The 19,377-nt window shown below is 35.5% G+C and overlaps 4 protein-coding genes across 4 annotated transcripts; all 4 read left to right on the top strand.

Annotated features, from left to right (window-relative positions):
* The first annotated feature begins 1,612 nt into the window (after positions 1-1,612).
* Positions 1,613-5,074, top strand: LOC18049793. Its single transcript, XM_006444050.2, has 7 exons — positions 1,613-2,169; positions 2,290-2,360; positions 2,771-2,879; positions 3,465-3,547; positions 3,744-3,902; positions 4,197-4,298; positions 4,492-5,074. The coding sequence occupies exons 1-7, from the start codon at positions 2,097-2,099 to the stop codon at positions 4,642-4,644; spliced, it is 750 nt and encodes a 249-aa protein (XP_006444113.1). The 5' UTR covers positions 1,613-2,096; the 3' UTR covers positions 4,645-5,074.
* Positions 5,075-5,713: 639 nt separating this feature from the next.
* Positions 5,714-8,041, top strand: LOC18049792 (uncharacterized isomerase BH0283). Its single transcript, XM_006444046.2, has 6 exons — positions 5,714-5,904; positions 5,992-6,189; positions 6,508-6,819; positions 6,897-7,058; positions 7,511-7,594; positions 7,684-8,041. Exons 1-6 carry the CDS (start codon positions 5,875-5,877, stop codon positions 7,789-7,791), a joined length of 894 nt encoding a protein of 297 aa, XP_006444109.1. The 5' UTR covers positions 5,714-5,874; the 3' UTR covers positions 7,792-8,041.
* Positions 8,042-8,189: 148 nt separating this feature from the next.
* LOC18049791 (R3H domain-containing protein 4) lies at positions 8,190-10,185 on the top strand. The gene is made up of 5 exons (XM_006444045.2): positions 8,190-8,301; positions 8,887-8,969; positions 9,166-9,324; positions 9,619-9,720; positions 9,914-10,185. The coding sequence occupies exons 1-5, from the start codon at positions 8,238-8,240 to the stop codon at positions 10,064-10,066; spliced, it is 561 nt and encodes a 186-aa protein (XP_006444108.1). The 5' UTR covers positions 8,190-8,237; the 3' UTR covers positions 10,067-10,185.
* Positions 10,186-10,407: 222 nt separating this feature from the next.
* On the top strand, positions 10,408-13,210 carry LOC18049790 (uncharacterized isomerase BH0283). The gene is made up of 7 exons (XM_006444044.2): positions 10,408-10,476; positions 11,102-11,326; positions 11,414-11,611; positions 11,917-12,228; positions 12,306-12,470; positions 12,922-13,005; positions 13,096-13,210. The coding sequence occupies exons 2-7, from the start codon at positions 11,297-11,299 to the stop codon at positions 13,201-13,203; spliced, it is 897 nt and encodes a 298-aa protein (XP_006444107.1). The 5' UTR covers positions 10,408-10,476; positions 11,102-11,296; the 3' UTR covers positions 13,204-13,210.
* Positions 13,211-19,377: the final 6,167 nt, after the last annotated feature.

The following is a 19,377-nucleotide window of genomic DNA, read 5'->3' as shown; positions in this document are numbered from 1 at the left end:
AGATCGGACTAAGTGAAAAGAAATGGAAATTTTTAATACAACAATATTAGTCCATTCCAATTTTAAGGGATAGCAACTGGCTGTAAATCACATAACATAAGACAAGTTTAAGCTACAAAGAAATTTCCCATATATATGATATTAAAAACCGAACAGAAACCCACCCATATAAATGAAATGCTCATTTAAACATAGACCTATCAGAAGAAAAACATTTTCAAGTTTGATAGTTATACATAAAGACGTGATAAGCTAGTATAACAGCATGGTCATTTTTAGTAATACTGAAAACAACATGATACATGCTTATATATATATATATATATATATACATGCACACCTAGAGATTCTACAGATAAAGAGAAACTTACCCAAAGGATTTAAAGGTGGCGGAGTTAGGGTTTTGTGAGAGACAGAGGGGGATATTAATATTAATTGTAAGAGAAAAACCAAAGGAAAGAGCTTTGCCCTTTGCCACCTTTGCTTCTGGGATTGGCTTGTACGTACATTGTTGCAGCCATGTAGTATCCGCATTTTGGAGATAGTGAAGGACATGATGTGAAATGCCATATTTGTCCCCTTAAACGTGGAAATGGGGAATGAATTATCCACTTTCTTTTTCTCATAGCGAGACGTTAACTTTTGTTTTCTTAGAATGAGACGGCGCATTACTACAAAAATGGATATTTCCCTATACGAAATATGCCATGAAAATAATAACCATATTATTTTTAATGAGAAAAATTGTTGGTTTTTTTTAGTCATATGTTGTTATTTTCTTTTTCTTTTTCATTTTTTTTTTCTAAAGAAGCATATGTTGTTGTTTTCAATATCAAATGAAGTTGATATTCTATAATAAATTTTGCTATCTATCTATCTATATATATATAAATAAATAAATAAATATATATATATATATATATATATATTTATTTATTTATACATGTAGAACATAATATTTTATGATGAAGACAAGTCGTGTGTTACATTAGTTAAGATATATTATATGGATTTTGGAATTAAGACTTATTTAATATTGAGGTATTGTAATTTTTAAGGTACAACTAATATAAAAAAAAATATAATTATAAATAAAAGTTGATAGTATTTAGTAAATATTACTTTTAAATAATAATTTTAACAAAAATAATAAAGATATTATAAATTTTCTATCAAATAAGTGTGAGGTCAAATTAACTTAATTTTTAAACTACATCAACTAGTGTTTATCAATATTTTAATGTTTAACTCTACAACTGTTTAATCTCAGAGCCTTAACCATTGGATTAAATCCTAACACGAAAAATAAAATAAAGAAAAGGACCATCGCGATGGGCCGACAGCCAAACGATCAACCAAACGCCATACAGACCAACCATATATTGGATTAATCGTGAATCTGGATCGTGCAATGCCATATTGATGGGCCGATTAAAATTCAAAGCAGACAAAAGAAAAGGTAATAATGCTACAAGAACCCAACGTCATCCCGATTACACGCCTCGGGCAAATAAGTTTCAATCTGCCGTTGCATTTAACAATAGAAAACAGAACGGAGGAGGAGCCCTATAAGTCTACAACTAGAGTTTGACAAACATGTACAGCTGCCTAAATCGTGCACGTTCTTCATACGTGTCCCCTGATGATCAAATTCAAAGCTCCAAAATTTTCAGCTACGAGGGGATTGCACCTTGGGACAAGACAACCTCGTCTTTCAACTAAAAGTCAAAACCACGTTCAGCATAAAGAGGTACAACCTTTAGCAGCACGTTCTAATATGAGGAAGGGAAATTAGAGCAGATAGATAGGGCTGGTAGATTTGGCTACGGACAAGTCGCAAGTAACAGTCAAACCGCTTCGCAAACACGAACTCGCATATTCCTCTCTCTCTGTGTTTTTGCGTTCTGCTCTGTTTTCATTTAAGCAGTACCACCGCAGCCAGAAAAGAAAAAAGAAAGGTAAAAAAAAAAAAAAAATCGGCCTTGTCCATTATCGTAATCACTCTCGTCTTAGTTCCTCAAAACTTCTTAATCAAAGAGATAAAGCAGAGCCCAGATCTATCCGCTCATCAATTGAATCAACCAAATCAATCAATTATGGCGACTCCGGACATTATGGAGAGAGAGCAAGACTTCCTTCTTTCGCCTCCTCTCCTTGATCCCAGCAAAGGTTCTTTTTTTTCTTTTATGGCATTATTTTGCAATACCCAGATCGTATTTCTAGACATATTCTGCACTCGCGTGTATATGTGAGAAATTTTTTTAATTCTTTTGTGTTATTTTTTAGCAGGAGAGGGTGCGAAGTCACGTGGGATGTCGATCGAAAAGAAAATCGAATTTCTAGAGAGCTTAACCGGAAATGTAATTCTCTTTCCTAACCTACAAATGGTTACTGTAACGTAAATTTGAGAAGATTACATAGCCACTATAAGTTTGATCTTCATATTGAATCAAATTGTCCAGTTGTGTGACGACAGCTCAAATTTCTTATACTTGATTCTTCTTAAGTGACACTGTTCAAATACTGTATTTTCCCGTTGCATATACATACGATTGGTGCAATCTATGTGACCCTAACTTGGGTCCCCACTGATGGATTGTATTTTGTTGATCACTACTGATAAAAGTTGTTTTGCTGAAGATACTTGAGGTGTCTTTGTTCACGTATGTTCGATATGGTTCATTTTCATTTGATGTTTTTGGGAATAAAGAATCCATTAAATTTGTGCAAGTTCATTAATCATATTGGGACTCATTTTATTTTGTTGCAGGTTAGCAATCGACGGTCTCGAAGGTGGTTAAATGATCGTTTGTTGATGGAACTTGTTCCACGGTTAGATGCCGATGAAATTAGAGGCTTGTTTGCTCCACCACCTTGGGGTAATTTTCTGCCTTGATTTTCCTATTTATAATGCTCAAATAACTGCTATCTTTATCAGTATGTGTCTGTGTGTGCTTTTGGCTCATTCAAGCACGCTGCCTTATCAAGTTGCCCTAGGGCACTTACTTGGCATACTAATTTGGTTTAGTTGTTCCGATATGAAATTTGCTGACAAGCAAATGCAAGAGAATTGAATACTATCCTGTTTCTGTAATTCTTTACATTTACACCAAGGTTGTCTTTCTTGTGTCAAGTTATCTGTGGGTATTTGAGGTGAGCCGTGTGCAATATACATGTTGCAGTAGTGGAGTTCGGATTGGTTCTTATTTTCTTATCAATACGGAAATTTGCTTAACTTCTTATATCATAATACGGTCAAGTTTATTTGGATATAGTCGTCGTATGTTTGTGTGTGTACTAACTTTGATACTACTCAGCAAATTTAAGTACACTCTTCGTTCTTTCTGTTGGGGAACAACAGGAGCACAACTTTTATTTTTGGCATCTCTGAAGTCACTTGCACCTTTGTGGCAGTAATTTGCAAAATCAGTTATTTTAGCATTGATTTTGAGTTCATTTTGCAGGTGACAAAGTGCCGCCATCACCATTTTGTATGACTAACTATGGAGAGTGGGACAAATTCAGGAATATAGACATGGATAAAGAGGTCTTTTTACTTCTCTTAATCACCAAAACTAGTTTTGATCTTTCAAATTTCTTCTGCTGTCAAGAAAGTATATGCCTGAATAACCTGCAGTTTTGTGAGATTTGTGTGGATGCAGACTCCAATACAATGCTTTGTGTTAATTTGACATGTAATGTGCCAAAATGCTCCAACTGCAATCATCTTTTGTTTGTGGCAGGCTAATATCATTAAAGCCTTAAATGGTTCGACCCTGAAGAGGAAATGTCATGTTGACACTGATAAGATAGCTGTCTTGAATGCATGGCGCAGAATCGATTGTCGAACAAGAGATGCATTTCGCCGTAGCTATCTTCCAGAACTTATTGAGGGCTTCGAGGTACATATTTATATTCATCCTTTTTTTCTTTACTCTGTTAATTGCAATTCATTTTATGTTCTCTGTAGCGAGGATCATAATATCTGTTTGGCATTAAATTTTTATAATCCAAAAATAAGTTGGTAAGAGTATCCATTTGGTTTTATGAAGGATTTAAAATATTAAAGTCTCATCTTTATTCTGTATTAATTATGTGTCAACCAGCTGGTATATCTGCCCGGTCTTTGTCTTTTTAATGCATGGCTTGTTAACAGATTTTATTGTTATTAGGAGTTAAAATCCTTTTAATCACAGGTTTGCATACGAGCCTTCATTGAGGAGAGCAAAGATGCAGATGAGCTTGTGCTACGAGTTCAAGATTCATTTCATAGGTTGTTGCTGCATGGTGTCTGTGAGGTAACTTGTCTCATAAGTTGTTTCATTTGGAGGCCACATTTCATACCGGACTGAAAGCCATGTAATCAGATGATGATGTTAGAGATCTCTTAGATAATAGTAAAATTAATGGTCGATGTGCATTTGTTGATTGATTGTTTACTGAAGATTAAGGCAGACCATCTAATCCGTAATAAAATCTGTTTTTGAACAGTTCTATAATTTGGTCTCAGTAACAGTTACAGAATCAAAGGATGAGGAATCTTTGAAAATGACAAGGATTAAGAAGAAGAAAAAAGGTTCAGCCGAGATCCCCCGCATTACCCTTTCGCAGTTTCTAAGACTGTCCAAGGAAGGGATTTGGTAATGTGCCTGGGTGCTGGGGCTCCCCATTCTTGTACATAAATAAGATTGTACATTATGTCATGTACCAACTTCATGTAACCTTCGATGAAGTGAAATGTAATTCTGTGTTTCAGCTTTCAATTATATTTGTTTATTGATCATCAGCTTTGTAAAACAGGGGTGTCTGTAGTCTACCCGTCCAAAAACCCGTATAAGTTAGGATTTGTCAAGTTACTTCTTAGCTTGACTTCATTTAGAATATGTTATATTTGAGGGATTAATATACGTTATGTCATTTCTTCCCTTATATTCAGATGAATTTATGCTGGATTGACGGCAAAATAATTGTTCAGGTGATTGGCTTTTTCATAGAATTTGAAGGGGTTTATTTGAATAATTTGCTTGGTTGGTGGCATTTCAGCTTCCTGCAAGGTGGGTTAGGTTTTGTGGTCCTTGAAGTTTTGAACATGTCCTACCGGTGTTGAATCAGTTATTAATGAGATGTTTATCTATGTGTTAAAGTTATTCGTGTCATATTAAACGCGTTCCGTAAACTTTTCGAACATGGCATCTATGTGATGTACTTAGAAACGATATGTCATACAATGATTTGATAATTGTTCGATACCTTGTAACGAAGTTTTATCTACGCGCATAACAAGTTCAGAAATTATACTTTCTATATCGTGAATTTATCTATGATAAATTGTACAATTTTTATTCTACAGTAAAAATTTTATTGACAAGTCATCTATTCAATGAATTTATAAATGAATGGCATACATAAAATTTAAATAAAAATTTTATTTATCAATGTTATTATTAAATAAACATTATTTAATAATTAATAAATTGATATTAGTATATTTAATTTCCTCATGAGTCTCTCTAAATTATATTTAATATAATTCACAGTCAAATAAAATTTATTCATTGCCTCACTTGATTCTACTATTTAAGAAAATTCTTTTCTTGTAAATTAAGTTAATCAGTTGGTTGTAGTAGGCAGAATACAAGATAATTTTAAGAAAAACAAATCTTATTGTGTCATGCACAGTCCAATCGAATGTGCCAAGCGTCCGTGATTAACGAGAGGGGAAGAAGCGTGGAAAGAAAGGAAAAAATATAAAGAAAAAGACAGTAGGTTGGCGGCTGTTAGGTTGACCATTTCCTTCATCTCAGTTTCGGGTTTCAGCTCTGCAACTCCAAGTTTCACGTGTCAAACTCTAAACTTCATTCTTTATTCTGCAACATGGCCAAGAAGCTCGTACAATACTATGTGGTAACTAATAGTAATCTCCTCTTTTGTATATAGATTGATGTTCCGTTGTGGTTGAATGGGACTGGGTTCTTTTTGTTGCTTTGACAGGTGGATGCTTTTACTGACTCAGCTTTCAAGGGGAACCCGGCAGCGGTTTGTTTGTTAGAGGAAGATAGAGATGAAGAATGGCTACAAGCTGTGGCTTCTGAGTTCAATATCTCCGAGACCTGTTACTTGACTCGCCTTACTGATGCTGAATCGCCTAATCCGAGGTTCCGTCTTAGATGGTTCACTACTGTTGCTGAGGTCAGTTTCAGTTTTTATAATTATAAGTTGTGGATGAAGCTATTTGGCTCAGTTCTGGAGCTTGATGATTTATCTTATTTCATGGGGTTTTAGTTATTTCATCATTCCATCATTGTGGAATGTTTACTCTTATTTATGTGCTATGCTTCTTTTAGTTCTGAAGGAAGATTATAGCTAAATTTTTATCTTGAATGATATTATTTCTGATCATTAGGCTTCATATATTTTCATGTGTTCATGTCATAGTTTTTTATGCATATGACACTTACTCCAACACAAAGGAGAGTGTATTTTAATTTCAGGATAAGTTTTTTGCAGGTTGAACTTTGTGGTCATGCAACATTAGCAGCTGCACACACTCTCTTTTCGAGAGGTTTGGTAAACTCCAACATAATTGAATTTGCCACACTGTCTGGAATTCTAACAGCCAAAAAAGTTCCAGATGTTAAGGCGATGAATGACTCTAATTCACAGAAAGGCGAAGCACAAGAGTGCTATTTTATTGAATTGGATTTTCCTATAGTTCCAACTACTGATTTTAATTTTTCTGAGGTTTCCTTAATTCACAAGGCTTTGAGTGTTTCTTCAGTCATGGATATGAAGATAACAACTACCTCAGAAGATATCTTTGTAATTTCTTTTAACCCTTTACTCATTTGGATATAGTGTTAGTAGTTGTTCTGAATGAAGTTGGCTACAATATGCAGGTGGTGCTCCCATCGGCGAAATCTGTTACAGACGTGGAGCCACAGTTTGATGAAATACGAAAATGTCCTGGAAGCGGCATAATTGTTTCAGGGCTTGCTCCTCCAGAGTCTGGATTTGATTTTTATAGCCGATTCTTCTGCCCTAAATTTGGCATCAATGAGGTAATAACTCGTTGGTTTTAATGAATGAGTTTATATACTACTATATTATGAGCATGTACATTTGTCATAACTCATGCTACATGGCGATGTGCATTGACTATCATTTCTGTTTTAGAAAATCTGATGAGTAATAAGGCCTGCAAATTGAGTGAAATGTTACAGCTGAAAGTGAACAAAATTATTGCTCATTTCCTACTAGCTTTTCACCCATTTACTAACTTCGAAACATATAGTGCCTCTAAAGTCTAGTGTAGATTGCTCTGTTTTGATTTCAAGAAGGATTTTTGGCATTTGAAGTAAAATGTCTATGTAAGAGAACAAAGAACTTTCTTTTATGTGTGGTACTGTAGTTTAGGATCCAATAAGTAAGATGGAAGTAATTTTCAAAAACTCTGTCAATATTGAAACAGTTCTAGTAACAGTCTTATATGTACATGACTTGTTTATATCAGGATCCCGTTTGTGGGAGTGCACATTGTGCTTTGGCAACCTATTGGAGTCAAAAGCTTGGAAAGTGTGATTTTGTGGCTTACGCGGTACTCTCTTTGCATCCATTTCTCTCTAATTTATGTCTATTCATATTCCTTCTAATTGTTATATGTTGATTACATTTTACCTGACTCAGGCATCACCAAGAAGTGGGATCTTGAACATTCATGTAGACAAGCAGAATCAGAGAGTGCAGCTGCGAGGAAAAGCTATTACTGTGATGGAAGGCTCTCTGTTAGTTTAGATTTCAAGTGATTTCCATTATGCGTGTGTGATCAACTCCAATAAATGTCAATCATTACGTTCAAATAATGATTCCCTGGAGTGTTTCTTGATCATGTTTCGATACCTTGTACAAGACATCTTTAAGATAACATTTACATTTGTACCATCCAATTTGGTGGTATCCGATATCCAATGTTATATGATAAAATCACTTCATTGTAATACAATAAGCAGTAAGCCAATTTCATTGGACTGTATTTTGTTGATCACTACTTGTTCTGCTGAAGATATTTGAGGTGTTTTTGTTCGTGTATTTTCGCTACGGTTCCTTTTGATCTTATGTTTTTCAGAACAAAGACAGAATCCATATAATTTGTGCAAGTTCATTAATCATATTGGGGCTCATTTTATTTTGTTGCAGGTTAGCAATCAGCAGTCTCGAATGTGGTTAAATGATCGTTGTTGATGGAACTTGTTCCACGGTTAGATGCCGATGAAATTAGAGGCTTGTTTGCTCCACCACCTTGGGGTAATTTTCTGCCTTGATTTTCCTATTTATAATGCTCAAATAACTGCTATCTTTATCAGTATGTGTCTGTGTGTGCTTTTGGCTCATTCAAGCACGCTGCCTTATCAAGTTGCCCTAGGGCACTTACTTGGCATACTAATTTGGTTTAGTTGTTCCGATATGAAATTTGCTGACAAGCAAATGCAAGAGAATTGAATACTATCTTGTTTCTGTAATTCTTTACATTTACACCAAGGTTGTCTTTCTTGTGTCAAGTTATCTGTGGGTATTTGAGGTGAGCCGTGTGCAATATACATGTTGCAGTAGTGGAGTTCGGATTGGTTCTTATTTTCTTATCAATACGGAAATTTGCTTAACTTCTTATATCATAATACGGTCAAGTTTATTTGGATATAGTCGTCGTATGTTTGTGTGTGTACTAACTTTGATACTACTCAGCAAATTTAAGTACACTCTTCGTTCTTTCTGTTGGGGAACAACAGGAGCACAACTTTTATTTTTGGCATCTCTGAAGTCACTTGCACCTTTGTGGCAGTAATTTGCAAAATCAGTTATTTTAGCATTGATTTTGAGTTCATTTTGCAGGTGACAAAGTGCCGCCATCACCATTTTGTATGACTAACTATGGAGAGTGGGACAAATTCAGGAATATAGACATGGATAAAGAGGTCTTTTTACTTCTCTTAATCACCAAAACTAGTTTTGATCTTTCAAATTTCTTCTGCTGTCAAGAAAGTATATGCCTGAATAACCTGCAGTTTTGTGAGATTTGTGTGGATGCAGACTCCAATACAATGCTTTGTGTTAATTTGACATGTAATGTGCCAAAATGCTCCAACTGCAATCATCTTTTGTTTGTGGCAGGCTAATATCATTAAAGCCTTAAATGGTTCGACCCTGAAGAGGAAATGTCATGTTGACACTGATAAGATAGCTGTCTTGAATGCATGGCGCAGAATCGATTGTCGAACAAGAGATGCATTTCGCCGTAGCTATCTTCCAGAACTTATTGAGGGCTTCGAGGTACATATTTATATTCATCCTTTTTTTCTTTACTCTGTTAATTGCAATTCATTTTATGTTCTCTGTAGCGAGGATCATAATATCTGTTTGGCATTAAATTTTTATAATCCAAAAATAAGTTGGTAAGAGTATCCATTTGGTTTTATGAAGGATTTAAAATATTAAAGTCTCATCTTTATTCTGTATTAATTATGTGTCAACCAGCTGGTATATCTGCCCGGTCTTTGTCTTTTTAATGCATGGCTTGTTAACAGATTTTATTGTTATTAGGAGTTAAAATCCTTTTAATCACAGGTTTGCATACGAGCCTTCATTGAGGAGAGCAAAGATGCAGATGAGCTTGTGCTACGAGTTCAAGATTCATTTCATAGGTTGTTGCTGCATGGTGTCTGTGAGGTAACTTGTCTCATAAGTTGTTTCATTTGGAGGCCACATTTCATACCGGACTGAAAGCCATGTAATCAGATGATGATGTTAGAGATCTCTTAGATAATAGTAAAATTAATGGTCGATGTGCATTTGTTGATTGATTGTTTACTGAAGATTAAGGCAGACCATCTAATCCGTAATAAAATCTGTTTTTGAACAGTTCTATAATTTGGTCTCAGTAACAGTTACAGAATCAAAGGATGAGGAATCTTTGAAAATGACAAGGATTAAGAAGAAGAAAAAAGGTTCAGCCGAGATCCCCCGCATTACCCTTTCGCAGTTTCTAAGACTGTCCAAGGAAGGGATTTGGTAATGTGCCTGGGTGCTGGGGCTCCCCATTCTTGTACATAAATAAGATTGTACATTATGTCATGTACCAACTTCATGTAACCTTCGATGAAGTGAAATGTAATTCTGTGTTTCAGCTTTCAATTATATTTGTTTATTGATCATCAGCTTTGTAAAACAGGGGTGTCTGTAGTCTACCCGTCCAAAAACCCGTATAAGTTAGGATTTGTCAAGTTACTTCTTAGCTTGACTTCATTTAGAATATGTTATATTTGAGGGATTAATATACGTTATGTCATTTCTTCCCTTATATTCAGATGAATTTATGCTGGATTGACGGCAAAATAATTGTTCAGGTGATTGGCTTTTTCATAGAATTTGAAGGGGTTTATTTGAATAATTTGCTTGGTTGGTGGCATTTCAGCTTCCTGCAAGGTGGGTTAGGTTTTGTGGTCCTTGAAGTTTTGAACATGTCCTACCGGTGTTGAATCAGTTATTAATGAGATGTTTATCTATGTGTTAAAGTTATTCGTGTCATATTAAACGCGTTCCGTAAACTTTTCGAACATGGCATCTATGTGATGTACTTAGAAACGATATGTCATACAATGATTTGATAATTGTTCGATACCTTGTAACGAAGTTTTATCTACGCGCATAACAAGTTCAGAAATTATACTTTCTATATCGTGAATTTATCTATGATAAATTGTACAATTTTTATTCTACAGTAAAAATTTTATTGACAAGTCATCTATTCAATGAATTTATAAATGAATGGCATACATAAAATTTAAATAAAAATTTTATTTATCAATGTTATTATTAAATAAACATTATTTAATAATTAATAAATTGATATTAGTATATTTAATTTCCTCATGAGTCTCTCTAAATTATATTTAATATAATTCACAGTCAAATAAAATTTATTCATTGCCTCACTTGATTCTACTATTTAAGAAAATTCTTTTCTTGTAAATTAAGTTAATCAGTTGGTTGTAGTAGGCAGAATACAAGATAATTTTAAGAAAAACAAATCTTATTGTGTCATGCACAGTCCAATCGAATGTGCCAAGCGTCCGTGATTAACGAGAGGGGAAGAAGCGTGGAAAGAAAGGAAAAAATATAAAGAAAAAGACAGTAGGTTGGCGGCTGTTAGGTTGACCATTTCCTTCATCTCAGTTTCGGGTTTCAGCTCTGCAACTCCAAGTTTCACGTGTCAAACTCTAAACTTCATTCTTTATTCTGCAACATGGCCAAGAAGCTCGTACAATACTATGTGGTAACTAATAGTAATCTCCTCTTTTGTATATAGATTGATGTTCCGTTGTGGTTGAATGGGACTGGGTTCTTTTTGTTGCTTTGACAGGTGGATGCTTTTACTGACTCAGCTTTCAAGGGGAACCCGGCAGCGGTTTGTTTGTTAGAGGAAGATAGAGATGAAGAATGGCTACAAGCTGTGGCTTCTGAGTTCAATATCTCCGAGACCTGTTACTTGACTCGCCTTACTGATGCTGAATCGCCTAATCCGAGGTTCCGTCTTAGATGGTTCACTCCTGTTGCTGAGGTCAGTTTTAGTTCTCATAATTATAAATTGTGGACGAAGCTATTTGGCTTAGTTCAGGAGCTTCACGATTTATCATACTCCTTGTGGTTTTATTTTTGTTATGATTTAATCATTGTTGAATGTTCCCTCTTATTTATGTGGCTATGCATCTTTTTATTTCTGAATGGAAATCATAACTAAAGCTTTGTGGAGTGATCATCATGCTAACATATATTTTCATGTATTCATGTTATAGTGATTTATATATACGTCACGTCAATACAAAGGAGTGTATATTTTGATCTTCAAGATAAGATTTTCTGCAGATGGAACTTTGTGGGCATGCAACATTAGCAGCTGCGCACACGCTCTTTTCGACAGATTTGGTAAACTCCAACACAGTTGAATTTGCCACACTGTCTGGCATTCTAACAGCCAAAAAGGTCCCATATGTTAAGACAATGAATGACTCTAATTCTCAGAATGGTGAAGCACAAGAGTGCTATTTTATTGAATTGGATTTTCCTGCTGCTCCAACTGCTGACTTAAATTTTTCTGAGGTTTCATTAATTCTCAAGGCTTTGGGTGTCTCCTCAGTCGTGGATATGAAGATAACAACTACCTGTGAAGACATCTTTGTAATTTCATTTTACCCTTCACTCATTTGGATATAGTTTCAATAGTTGTTCTGAATAAAGTTGGCTACATTACGCAGGTGGTGCTCCCATCAGCAAAATCTGTTGCAGACTTGCAGCCAAAGTTTGATGAAATGAAAAAATGTCCTGGAAGAAGAGGCATAATTGTTTCAGGGCTTGCTCCCCCAGAGTCTGGATTTGATTTTTATAGCCGATTCTTCTGCCCTAAATTTGGTGTCAATGAGGTAATAACTCGTTGGTTTTAATGATTGAGTTCACATACGACTATTATGAGCATGGACATTTCTCATAAACATGACTGAATGATAACTCATGCTACAAGGAGATCTGCATTGAATATCATTCCTGTCTTGAGAGCATCTGATGAGTAATGAGGACTGCAAATTGAGTGTAAATGCTACTGCTGAAAACGTTCATTTTCTACCGCCTTTTCCCCCTTTTGCTAACTTCAAAATATTTAGTGCCTCTAACGTATACTGCTCTGTTTTGTTTTCAATGAAGAATGTTTGGCATTTGAAGTAACATGTCTGTGTAAGAGACCAAAGAACTTTCTTTTATGTATGGTATTGTAGTTTAGGATCTAATAAGTAAGACGGAAATCATTTTCAAAAACTATCTCAAGACTGTAACAATTCTAATGAATAGTCTTTTATGTACATGACTTGTTTATATCAGGATCCTGTTTGTGGGAGCGCATATTGTGCTTTGGCAACCTATTGGAGACAAAAGCTTGGAAAGTGTGATTTTGTGGCATATGCGGTACTCTCTTTGCATCCATTTCACTCTAATTAACATTTATTCATATTCTTATAATTGTTATATATTGATTACGCTTTCTACTACACTCAGGCATCACCTAGAAGTGGGATCTTGAACATTCATTTGGATGAGCAGAATCAGAGAGTGCAGCTGCGAGGGAAAGCTATTACTGTGATGCAAGGCTCTCTTTTAGTTTAGATTTCAAGTCATTTCCATTCTGCATGTGTGATTAAATCCAATAAATGGCTATCATTATGTGTAATTAATGACACCACCCGCCCCCCCGCCTCTCTGATCACGTTTCGATTTCCCTGTACAAGACATCTTTAATATGAAATTCACATTGGCACCATCGAATTTGATGGTATCTGATATCCAATGTTATTAAATATAAAAATATGTAAGTAGTCACTTTAAATTGTTCTGTCCAGGTTTTGCACCAAATCTCTGATTTTGAAACTTAAAATTTGGATGTCGCACTAGCAAATCAAGATGTGACTTCTTCATACAAATCTAAATATCATAACTCAAAAGAGATCAATACGAATTCTGGCATTTATACAGAATATCTTCCTTGAAAATTTTCCATTAAATTTCTTACATGACACTAAATCAATAATTAATTTCTAAATTTAAGACCAAAATTACTTGCGTATAGATATCACTCTTTAAACCTGAAAACTGTTCAAGGCATCCCCATCGGCATTTTTCTAAGAACAGCAGTGAAGTATCTGGCATTTGGTGAGCACACCAACAACTAGCATTTGTTTTCGGAGATCTGAAAGTCAACTTCAATGGACAACAATCAGGTTTCTCCCCAGGTACATGTTGTCATTCAAAGCATATCAATCTCTACATACAATCATATGGATGTGATGGTTGAGACAAAAATGTTATCTGTTAAGTATTTTGGCATTGCAGACCTGTGTTCTAAAAATGCAACTAAAGTGTGAGACTTGCCAGCGGAGGGTGAAGAAAGTGTTGAAGAAAATTCATGGTAACTTTCCCGTTTTCCCCTAAAGAGAAATACGTTGCAAATTTCAATTTTATGAACTGTGTCTTTTGTCATTCTGCAGGCGTGCATACAATCAGCATAGATGCAAATGAGGGAACAGTGGCAGTCTCAAGTACAGTAGACCCACACCTGTTCATAGCAAAGCTGGCAAAGGCTGGGAAAAGGGCAGAGCTTTTATGGGATCCTATACAAACCCCTAGGAGAAATCAAAATCCCCACGTCGAGCAGCTACTCAAAAAGCCGCAAAATGAAAATGCACCATCACTACAATCACAACCAGCAGCACCGGCAGGAGGCAGCCCTCGAGCAATTACGTTTGACCATGCACAGTTGCAAGACCTGGCCAAGATTAAAGGACTAAAACATATAGGTCTACGCCACTCTGAAAACATAAAATTAACCTTCAAGGACCATAACAATGACATGAGCCATGCTACTAACAATGATCATGCCATGAAAATCAACCTGAATGGTCAGCGTGAAGTTGCATTGCACAATGAAGAGCAACAAGGATACAGATGTCATGCAAACCGTTGCAATTCACTGAATACAAAGAGTGGTAATGGACATGTAGCGAAAAATAATGTAACTCAAAGATGTTGTCATGGTGCTGGGGATTCAGGGTTTGGCAATGGGTTCGTGGAGAAGCCTATGAAGCCGATGCCCCATTATGGGCCACCACCGGTGCCAAATTATGTTCATCCCTTCACTACACCACCAAGTTATTATGCTCATCATCATCATCGAGGGATACAGCCGAGGAATGCCCCATATGGGGATGTGAACTGTAATGATGACGGTGAATGTGCTGTGATGTGAACTACAGAGCTTGGAATTGAGCCATTGAGTATTTAGACAGCTAATGGCTTTACTTTTGGGTAGTTTTAGGCCCACTCAACATCTGTATTTCTTCGAACTTTCGGGTTGACACTATACAGTCTTTGGAGGTGATTAATGAACAACGCTGAACAAAAAAATTAAATTCGGTTTTTATATGCGAAAGCATTTGTCTAATGCCACAGGATATTATTGATCCAAAGTTTTTGATGGGCTCAACTACGTACTCTTAAGTCTCTAATTCTTTCCAAATGCCCGCGGGTCACACGTTACTATTCTCACCATCGCGAGCATATGGTATAAAAGTCCCCAACTGAGGATTCGATGGGTTCACAACACAGGTTCAAACAATTTCCTTTCACTAAAGTCAAATTTCTTTAATTATTAACCTTTTCCCAATAATCTTAAGTTATTTCTCTTTTCCGAAAAATCTTCAATGTAACCTTATGATATGAAGTTTAGAATTAATTAAATTTTTGACATCCCTTTGACAAGTTTGTTAAAAGCTTTAAAAGTCTCAAACATCGTATAATTAATACAAATATACAATCATCTAATTCTGCTACAATATTTCTTTTATCTCTACACAACAATTTTTTTTGTGTTCATTGGCTCACTGTTCAAGCAAAGAAAATTACTTTCTCAAAAGACTGGTAGCTATTGCAATCCACAACTCAAAAACCTAGAGGAATTATCTTTTAAATAAATGATTTTTATCTGGGAAGAAAATATAAATTATGTTACAATGTTGTCATATACACATGGTGTAATTATTGGATATATTTATTCTAGTGCTCTAAATAAAGAATAGAAATATCGACTCCGCGCTTGAATGTATATAAGACTATTATTCGGGACCCTATTTATGGATTTGGATCCAGTGGTATAAAATTACAGCAGTCTTGGAAGACGTCTGGTCTCAGCACGTCAGTAGTCAGAGCCAAGCCACCGCATGCTCTGCATATTAATAATTAATAAATATGAATTATAGAAACTATAAATGGAGGCGGCATTGCCACAGTCTGTCCACGCTCATCTCATTTCCAACGTCTACAAGCTTTTTGATTCTTGCAAACAAATTAAAACGGCATCTTCTCTACGAATTTAGTGTGCATTCTCTTCTCTGGTCTCATTTTATTTTCCATTGCTCCTCCCTCTTTCGCTCATAAATCTTTCAGGCCAAAAGCTCTAGTAGTTCCCGTCACAAAAGATGCTTCCACACTTCAGTATGTGACCACTATCAACCAGAGAACCTCACTGTTGCCAGTAAACCTGGTGGTTGATCTAGGCGGCCAATTCATGTGGGTTGATTGCAGACAAAACTATTCGTCCTCAGCGTACCGCCCAGTGAGGTGTAAGTCAGCCCAGTGCTCAGTGGCTAGATCCAACAGCTGCGGCGACTGCTTTTCATCACCAAGGCCAGGGTGCAACAACAACACATGATTCAAGCGACGCATTCAACCCAGTAATGCCAACGATGGTGCGATAATTTCGGATGCTTATAAAAGTCCTGAAAAATCCAAAGTAAGGGAGGTTAAAAAAAAAAATCAATTTTCTCAATTTTTAATTCTTTTATTATTTTTTTTTTAATTTTTTTCCGAAAAAGGCTGATTACTAACTTAAGCGTCGAGGGTTCACGTTGAAAAAAATTTATGGCACCTCTTACCGTCTTATGTGATTTTAGGTATTCGCACATTAATTATTAGTAGTCTTGACGATTGGCTAGCCCATTCTCCACCAAATAAATTTAATACTGATGCAAGAGTCTGATATTAAGTCGCTAACCAACTAGATCAGATTTCGACATCAACAAATTCTTCATTGGAGTGAAATCAATGAAGGTCGATGACAGAGTCGTCCCATTGAACTCAACATTGCTGTCAATAGACAGCCAGGGCTTTGGCGGAACAAAAATCAGCACTGTGAATCCCTACACTGCATTGGAGAAGTCGATATTTAAGGCAGTAACAGAGGCGTTAATCTGCTAGAAACACCACTAGGGTGGCATCCGTGGCACCCTTTGATGTGTGTTTCAACTCAAGGAACATACTTGGCACGCGTTTGGGGGCATCCGTGCTGACCATCCAACTTGTTTTGCAGAGAATGAAAATGTGATATGGCGCATCTTTGATGCAAACTCGATGGTGCAGGTCAATGAAGATATGTACTGTCCAGGGTTTGTTAATGGCGGTTCGAAACCTACAACTTCCATTGTCATCGGAGGGCACCAGTAGGAGGACATGCTTCTTAAGTTTGATTCGGCAACATCAAGGCCAGGCTTCGGCTCTGCGCTCTTGGGCAGGCAAACTACGTGCGCCAATTTCAACTTCACTTCCACTGCTTGACTAAAAGAATACTACATATCCAAGTCGTTGGTGACAAATTTTTTAAGTTTTTATTTGGTTTGAATAGGGTGCCACGATTATGAATTTGTTCCCCGTTTGTTACTTTTTATTTGTTTATATATTTTGATTTCTTTTATGAATTGAGTTTGATATTTATATTTGTAAATTAACTCATTTGAGATGTATGATTTTATGTATGATATTGTGGGATTGTTTTCAGGATACATATAAATTTATATTTCTGCTTAACTGATTAAAGTAATTACTCTGTATGGTCACTAACTCGATTCGATGGCTGTGGTGGATATTCCTCCTATATCCACTAACTAATAATATTTCCAAAAAAAATAATAAAAATTTCAGATTGTCATGACTTAACAAAGGATCCAACTACGGTACCACCGTGGTATCCGTACCACTGGTTTTGTCTTTTGTGCCAACTGTGTTGTAAATTTTCATTGAACCCCTTTCATTCATTTTTATTTAAACTTTACCTCATAAATATTAAATTAATTTCTATTGCATCCATATAAACATTATAATTAGCATCTTATACTATTTGTTATTTATACATTTTTCTTCTATATTACACATTTATCACAATACCCCTCTTTTTATCACAAATACCGGCGAACCCGACCCGAATTTCGTTTCCATTTCCGTCCACGCCACCGGCCAAGGTTGGTACCGATCGGAAGATCGTGCGACGCCGGTCATCTCCACACCATCCTTGTCACAAAAATAACCGGGTCAACCCGACCCGCGAACCCGACCCGGATTTTGTTTCCATTTCCGGCAACTCCACCGGCCAAGGTTGGTACCGATCGGAAGCTCGTGTGATGCCGGTCATCTCCATGTCATCCTTGTCGTCGTAAAGCATTCGGAAAGCTGCCGATCGAAGCCGTGAAAAGTCACAGAATCCCCGCTTCAATTCGTCGTTGTTTCTCCAGTTTCCGGTGACGCCACCACTTGAGTTTTGTTCTCCACAATTCTCTATGTCTTTTCTGACCAACCACAGCCACCGGAGGAGCCGATTTGCCGTTGATCGGCCGTTAAAGGATTCACGGGTTTGGGAGAAATGAACTTAATATTTTTGAAGCAAAGTTCAAATAAGAATAAGTGAAAGGGCTTCAAAGTTCAAATAAGAATAAGTGAAAGGGCTTCATGAAATTTTACACAGAAAAGACAAAAGCAGTGGCATGGTGCCACTGTTGCACGATAGGCGAGTCCCATATTTTAATATTCGTTCAAAATTGTATATCGTTTTTATTAAAATATTTATTTAATCGTCTTCAAATTTGCTTTGACTTTCTAGAATTGCAACATTTTCAGTATGACAAAACTCATAGATGTGAAAGATTTCATTGCATCAATAAATTAGGAGGGATTTTCTAATTCAAAGCCTATTTATTTTTAGGCTGGGACTGTTCGTACTTAAAAATTATTCTATACACACTTTAATTTTAATTAAGAATTTATTACAAAATTGTTCATAATGTAAATTTCCATTAATAATAATTTCTTATAAATTTATATTACACAATGACTTTGAATGCTGATATATTATACTCACTACTCAATGCCTTGAAAATAAAACAGGAAATAAATATTTTTAAAAAAATTTTACTACAAAATATGTGAGATTTTTTCTGTTCTTTGTCTTCGTTTCTTTTTTGGTAGTATTTGTAGAGTACTTTTTTTTAATTATTATGTTCCATTGCAAGTTGTTTTGGAGGCAAAATCTAATATTGAACATAAATAATAAAAAATAATAATAGCTGAAATTATGCTAAATAATTTTTTTAGAGCTTATATTACAATAAATATGAGTTAAATCTCTTAAAATTGAGTGTGTTGAATAACTTTATTAGTGTTTCGAGTAAATAAAGTTAATTAATTTATTAGTTTAAGTACATATTTTTTTAGAATTTTAAAAAATATATAAAGTAAAATTTAATTTTTTAAATAATTTAATATATGAATGTATAAAATAATAAAGTATTTAAAATAATCTTTAATGCATAAATATTCCATCCTTACTTTTCTTTCCACAAATTTCATATTAGGATTATTGAGGTGGAAGAGCTATAGTGTCTTGCAATAAAGACAAATTGACTCTGACTTAAACGGAGCCGTTTTGCCAGGCTAAAATGGCCTTAATACACACCCGAGCCC

Source organism: Citrus clementina, unplaced genomic scaffold (genome assembly GCF_000493195.1).
Source record: "Citrus clementina cultivar Clemenules unplaced genomic scaffold, Citrus_clementina_v1.0 scaffold_3, whole genome shotgun sequence".
NCBI classification, from domain to species: Eukaryota; Viridiplantae; Streptophyta; class Magnoliopsida; order Sapindales; family Rutaceae; genus Citrus; species Citrus x clementina.
The sequence above is the reverse complement of the archived record's forward strand: the minus strand, read 5'-3'. Positions and strand labels throughout refer to the sequence as shown.

What these genes read in the sequence shown, in the direction of transcription:
- LOC18049793 (XM_006444050.2), top strand. Translation starts at nt 2,097, where the DNA reads ATGGCGACTCCGGACATTATGGAGAGAGAGCAAGACTTCCTTCTTTCG. An exon ending in TCTCCTTGATCCCAGCAAAG is followed by an intron (nt 2,170 to 2,289) that starts GTTCTTTTTTTT and finishes ATTTTTTAGCAG; the next exon opens with GAGAGGGTGCGAAGTCACGT. An exon ending in ATATAGACATGGATAAAGAG is followed by an intron (nt 3,548 to 3,743) that starts GTCTTTTTACTT and finishes TGTTTGTGGCAG; the next exon opens with GCTAATATCATTAAAGCCTT.
- LOC18049792 (XM_006444046.2), top strand. Translation starts at nt 5,875, where the DNA reads ATGGCCAAGAAGCTCGTACAATACTATGTG. An exon ending in GGTTCACTACTGTTGCTGAG is followed by an intron (nt 6,190 to 6,507) that starts GTCAGTTTCAGT and finishes AGTTTTTTGCAG; the next exon opens with GTTGAACTTTGTGGTCATGC. An exon ending in GTGATTTTGTGGCTTACGCG is followed by an intron (nt 7,595 to 7,683) that starts GTACTCTCTTTG and finishes TACCTGACTCAG; the next exon opens with GCATCACCAAGAAGTGGGAT.
- LOC18049791 (XM_006444045.2), top strand. Translation starts at nt 8,238, where the DNA reads ATGGAACTTGTTCCACGGTTAGATGCCGATGAAATTAGAGGCTTGTTT. An exon ending in GTTTGCTCCACCACCTTGGG is followed by an intron (nt 8,302 to 8,886) that starts GTAATTTTCTGC and finishes TTCATTTTGCAG; the next exon opens with GTGACAAAGTGCCGCCATCA. An exon ending in TGCTGCATGGTGTCTGTGAG is followed by an intron (nt 9,721 to 9,913) that starts GTAACTTGTCTC and finishes GTTTTTGAACAG; the next exon opens with TTCTATAATTTGGTCTCAGT.
- LOC18049790 (XM_006444044.2), top strand. Translation starts at nt 11,297, where the DNA reads ATGGCCAAGAAGCTCGTACAATACTATGTG. An exon ending in AGCTCGTACAATACTATGTG is followed by an intron (nt 11,327 to 11,413) that starts GTAACTAATAGT and finishes TTGCTTTGACAG; the next exon opens with GTGGATGCTTTTACTGACTC. An exon ending in GTGATTTTGTGGCATATGCG is followed by an intron (nt 13,006 to 13,095) that starts GTACTCTCTTTG and finishes TACTACACTCAG; the next exon opens with GCATCACCTAGAAGTGGGAT.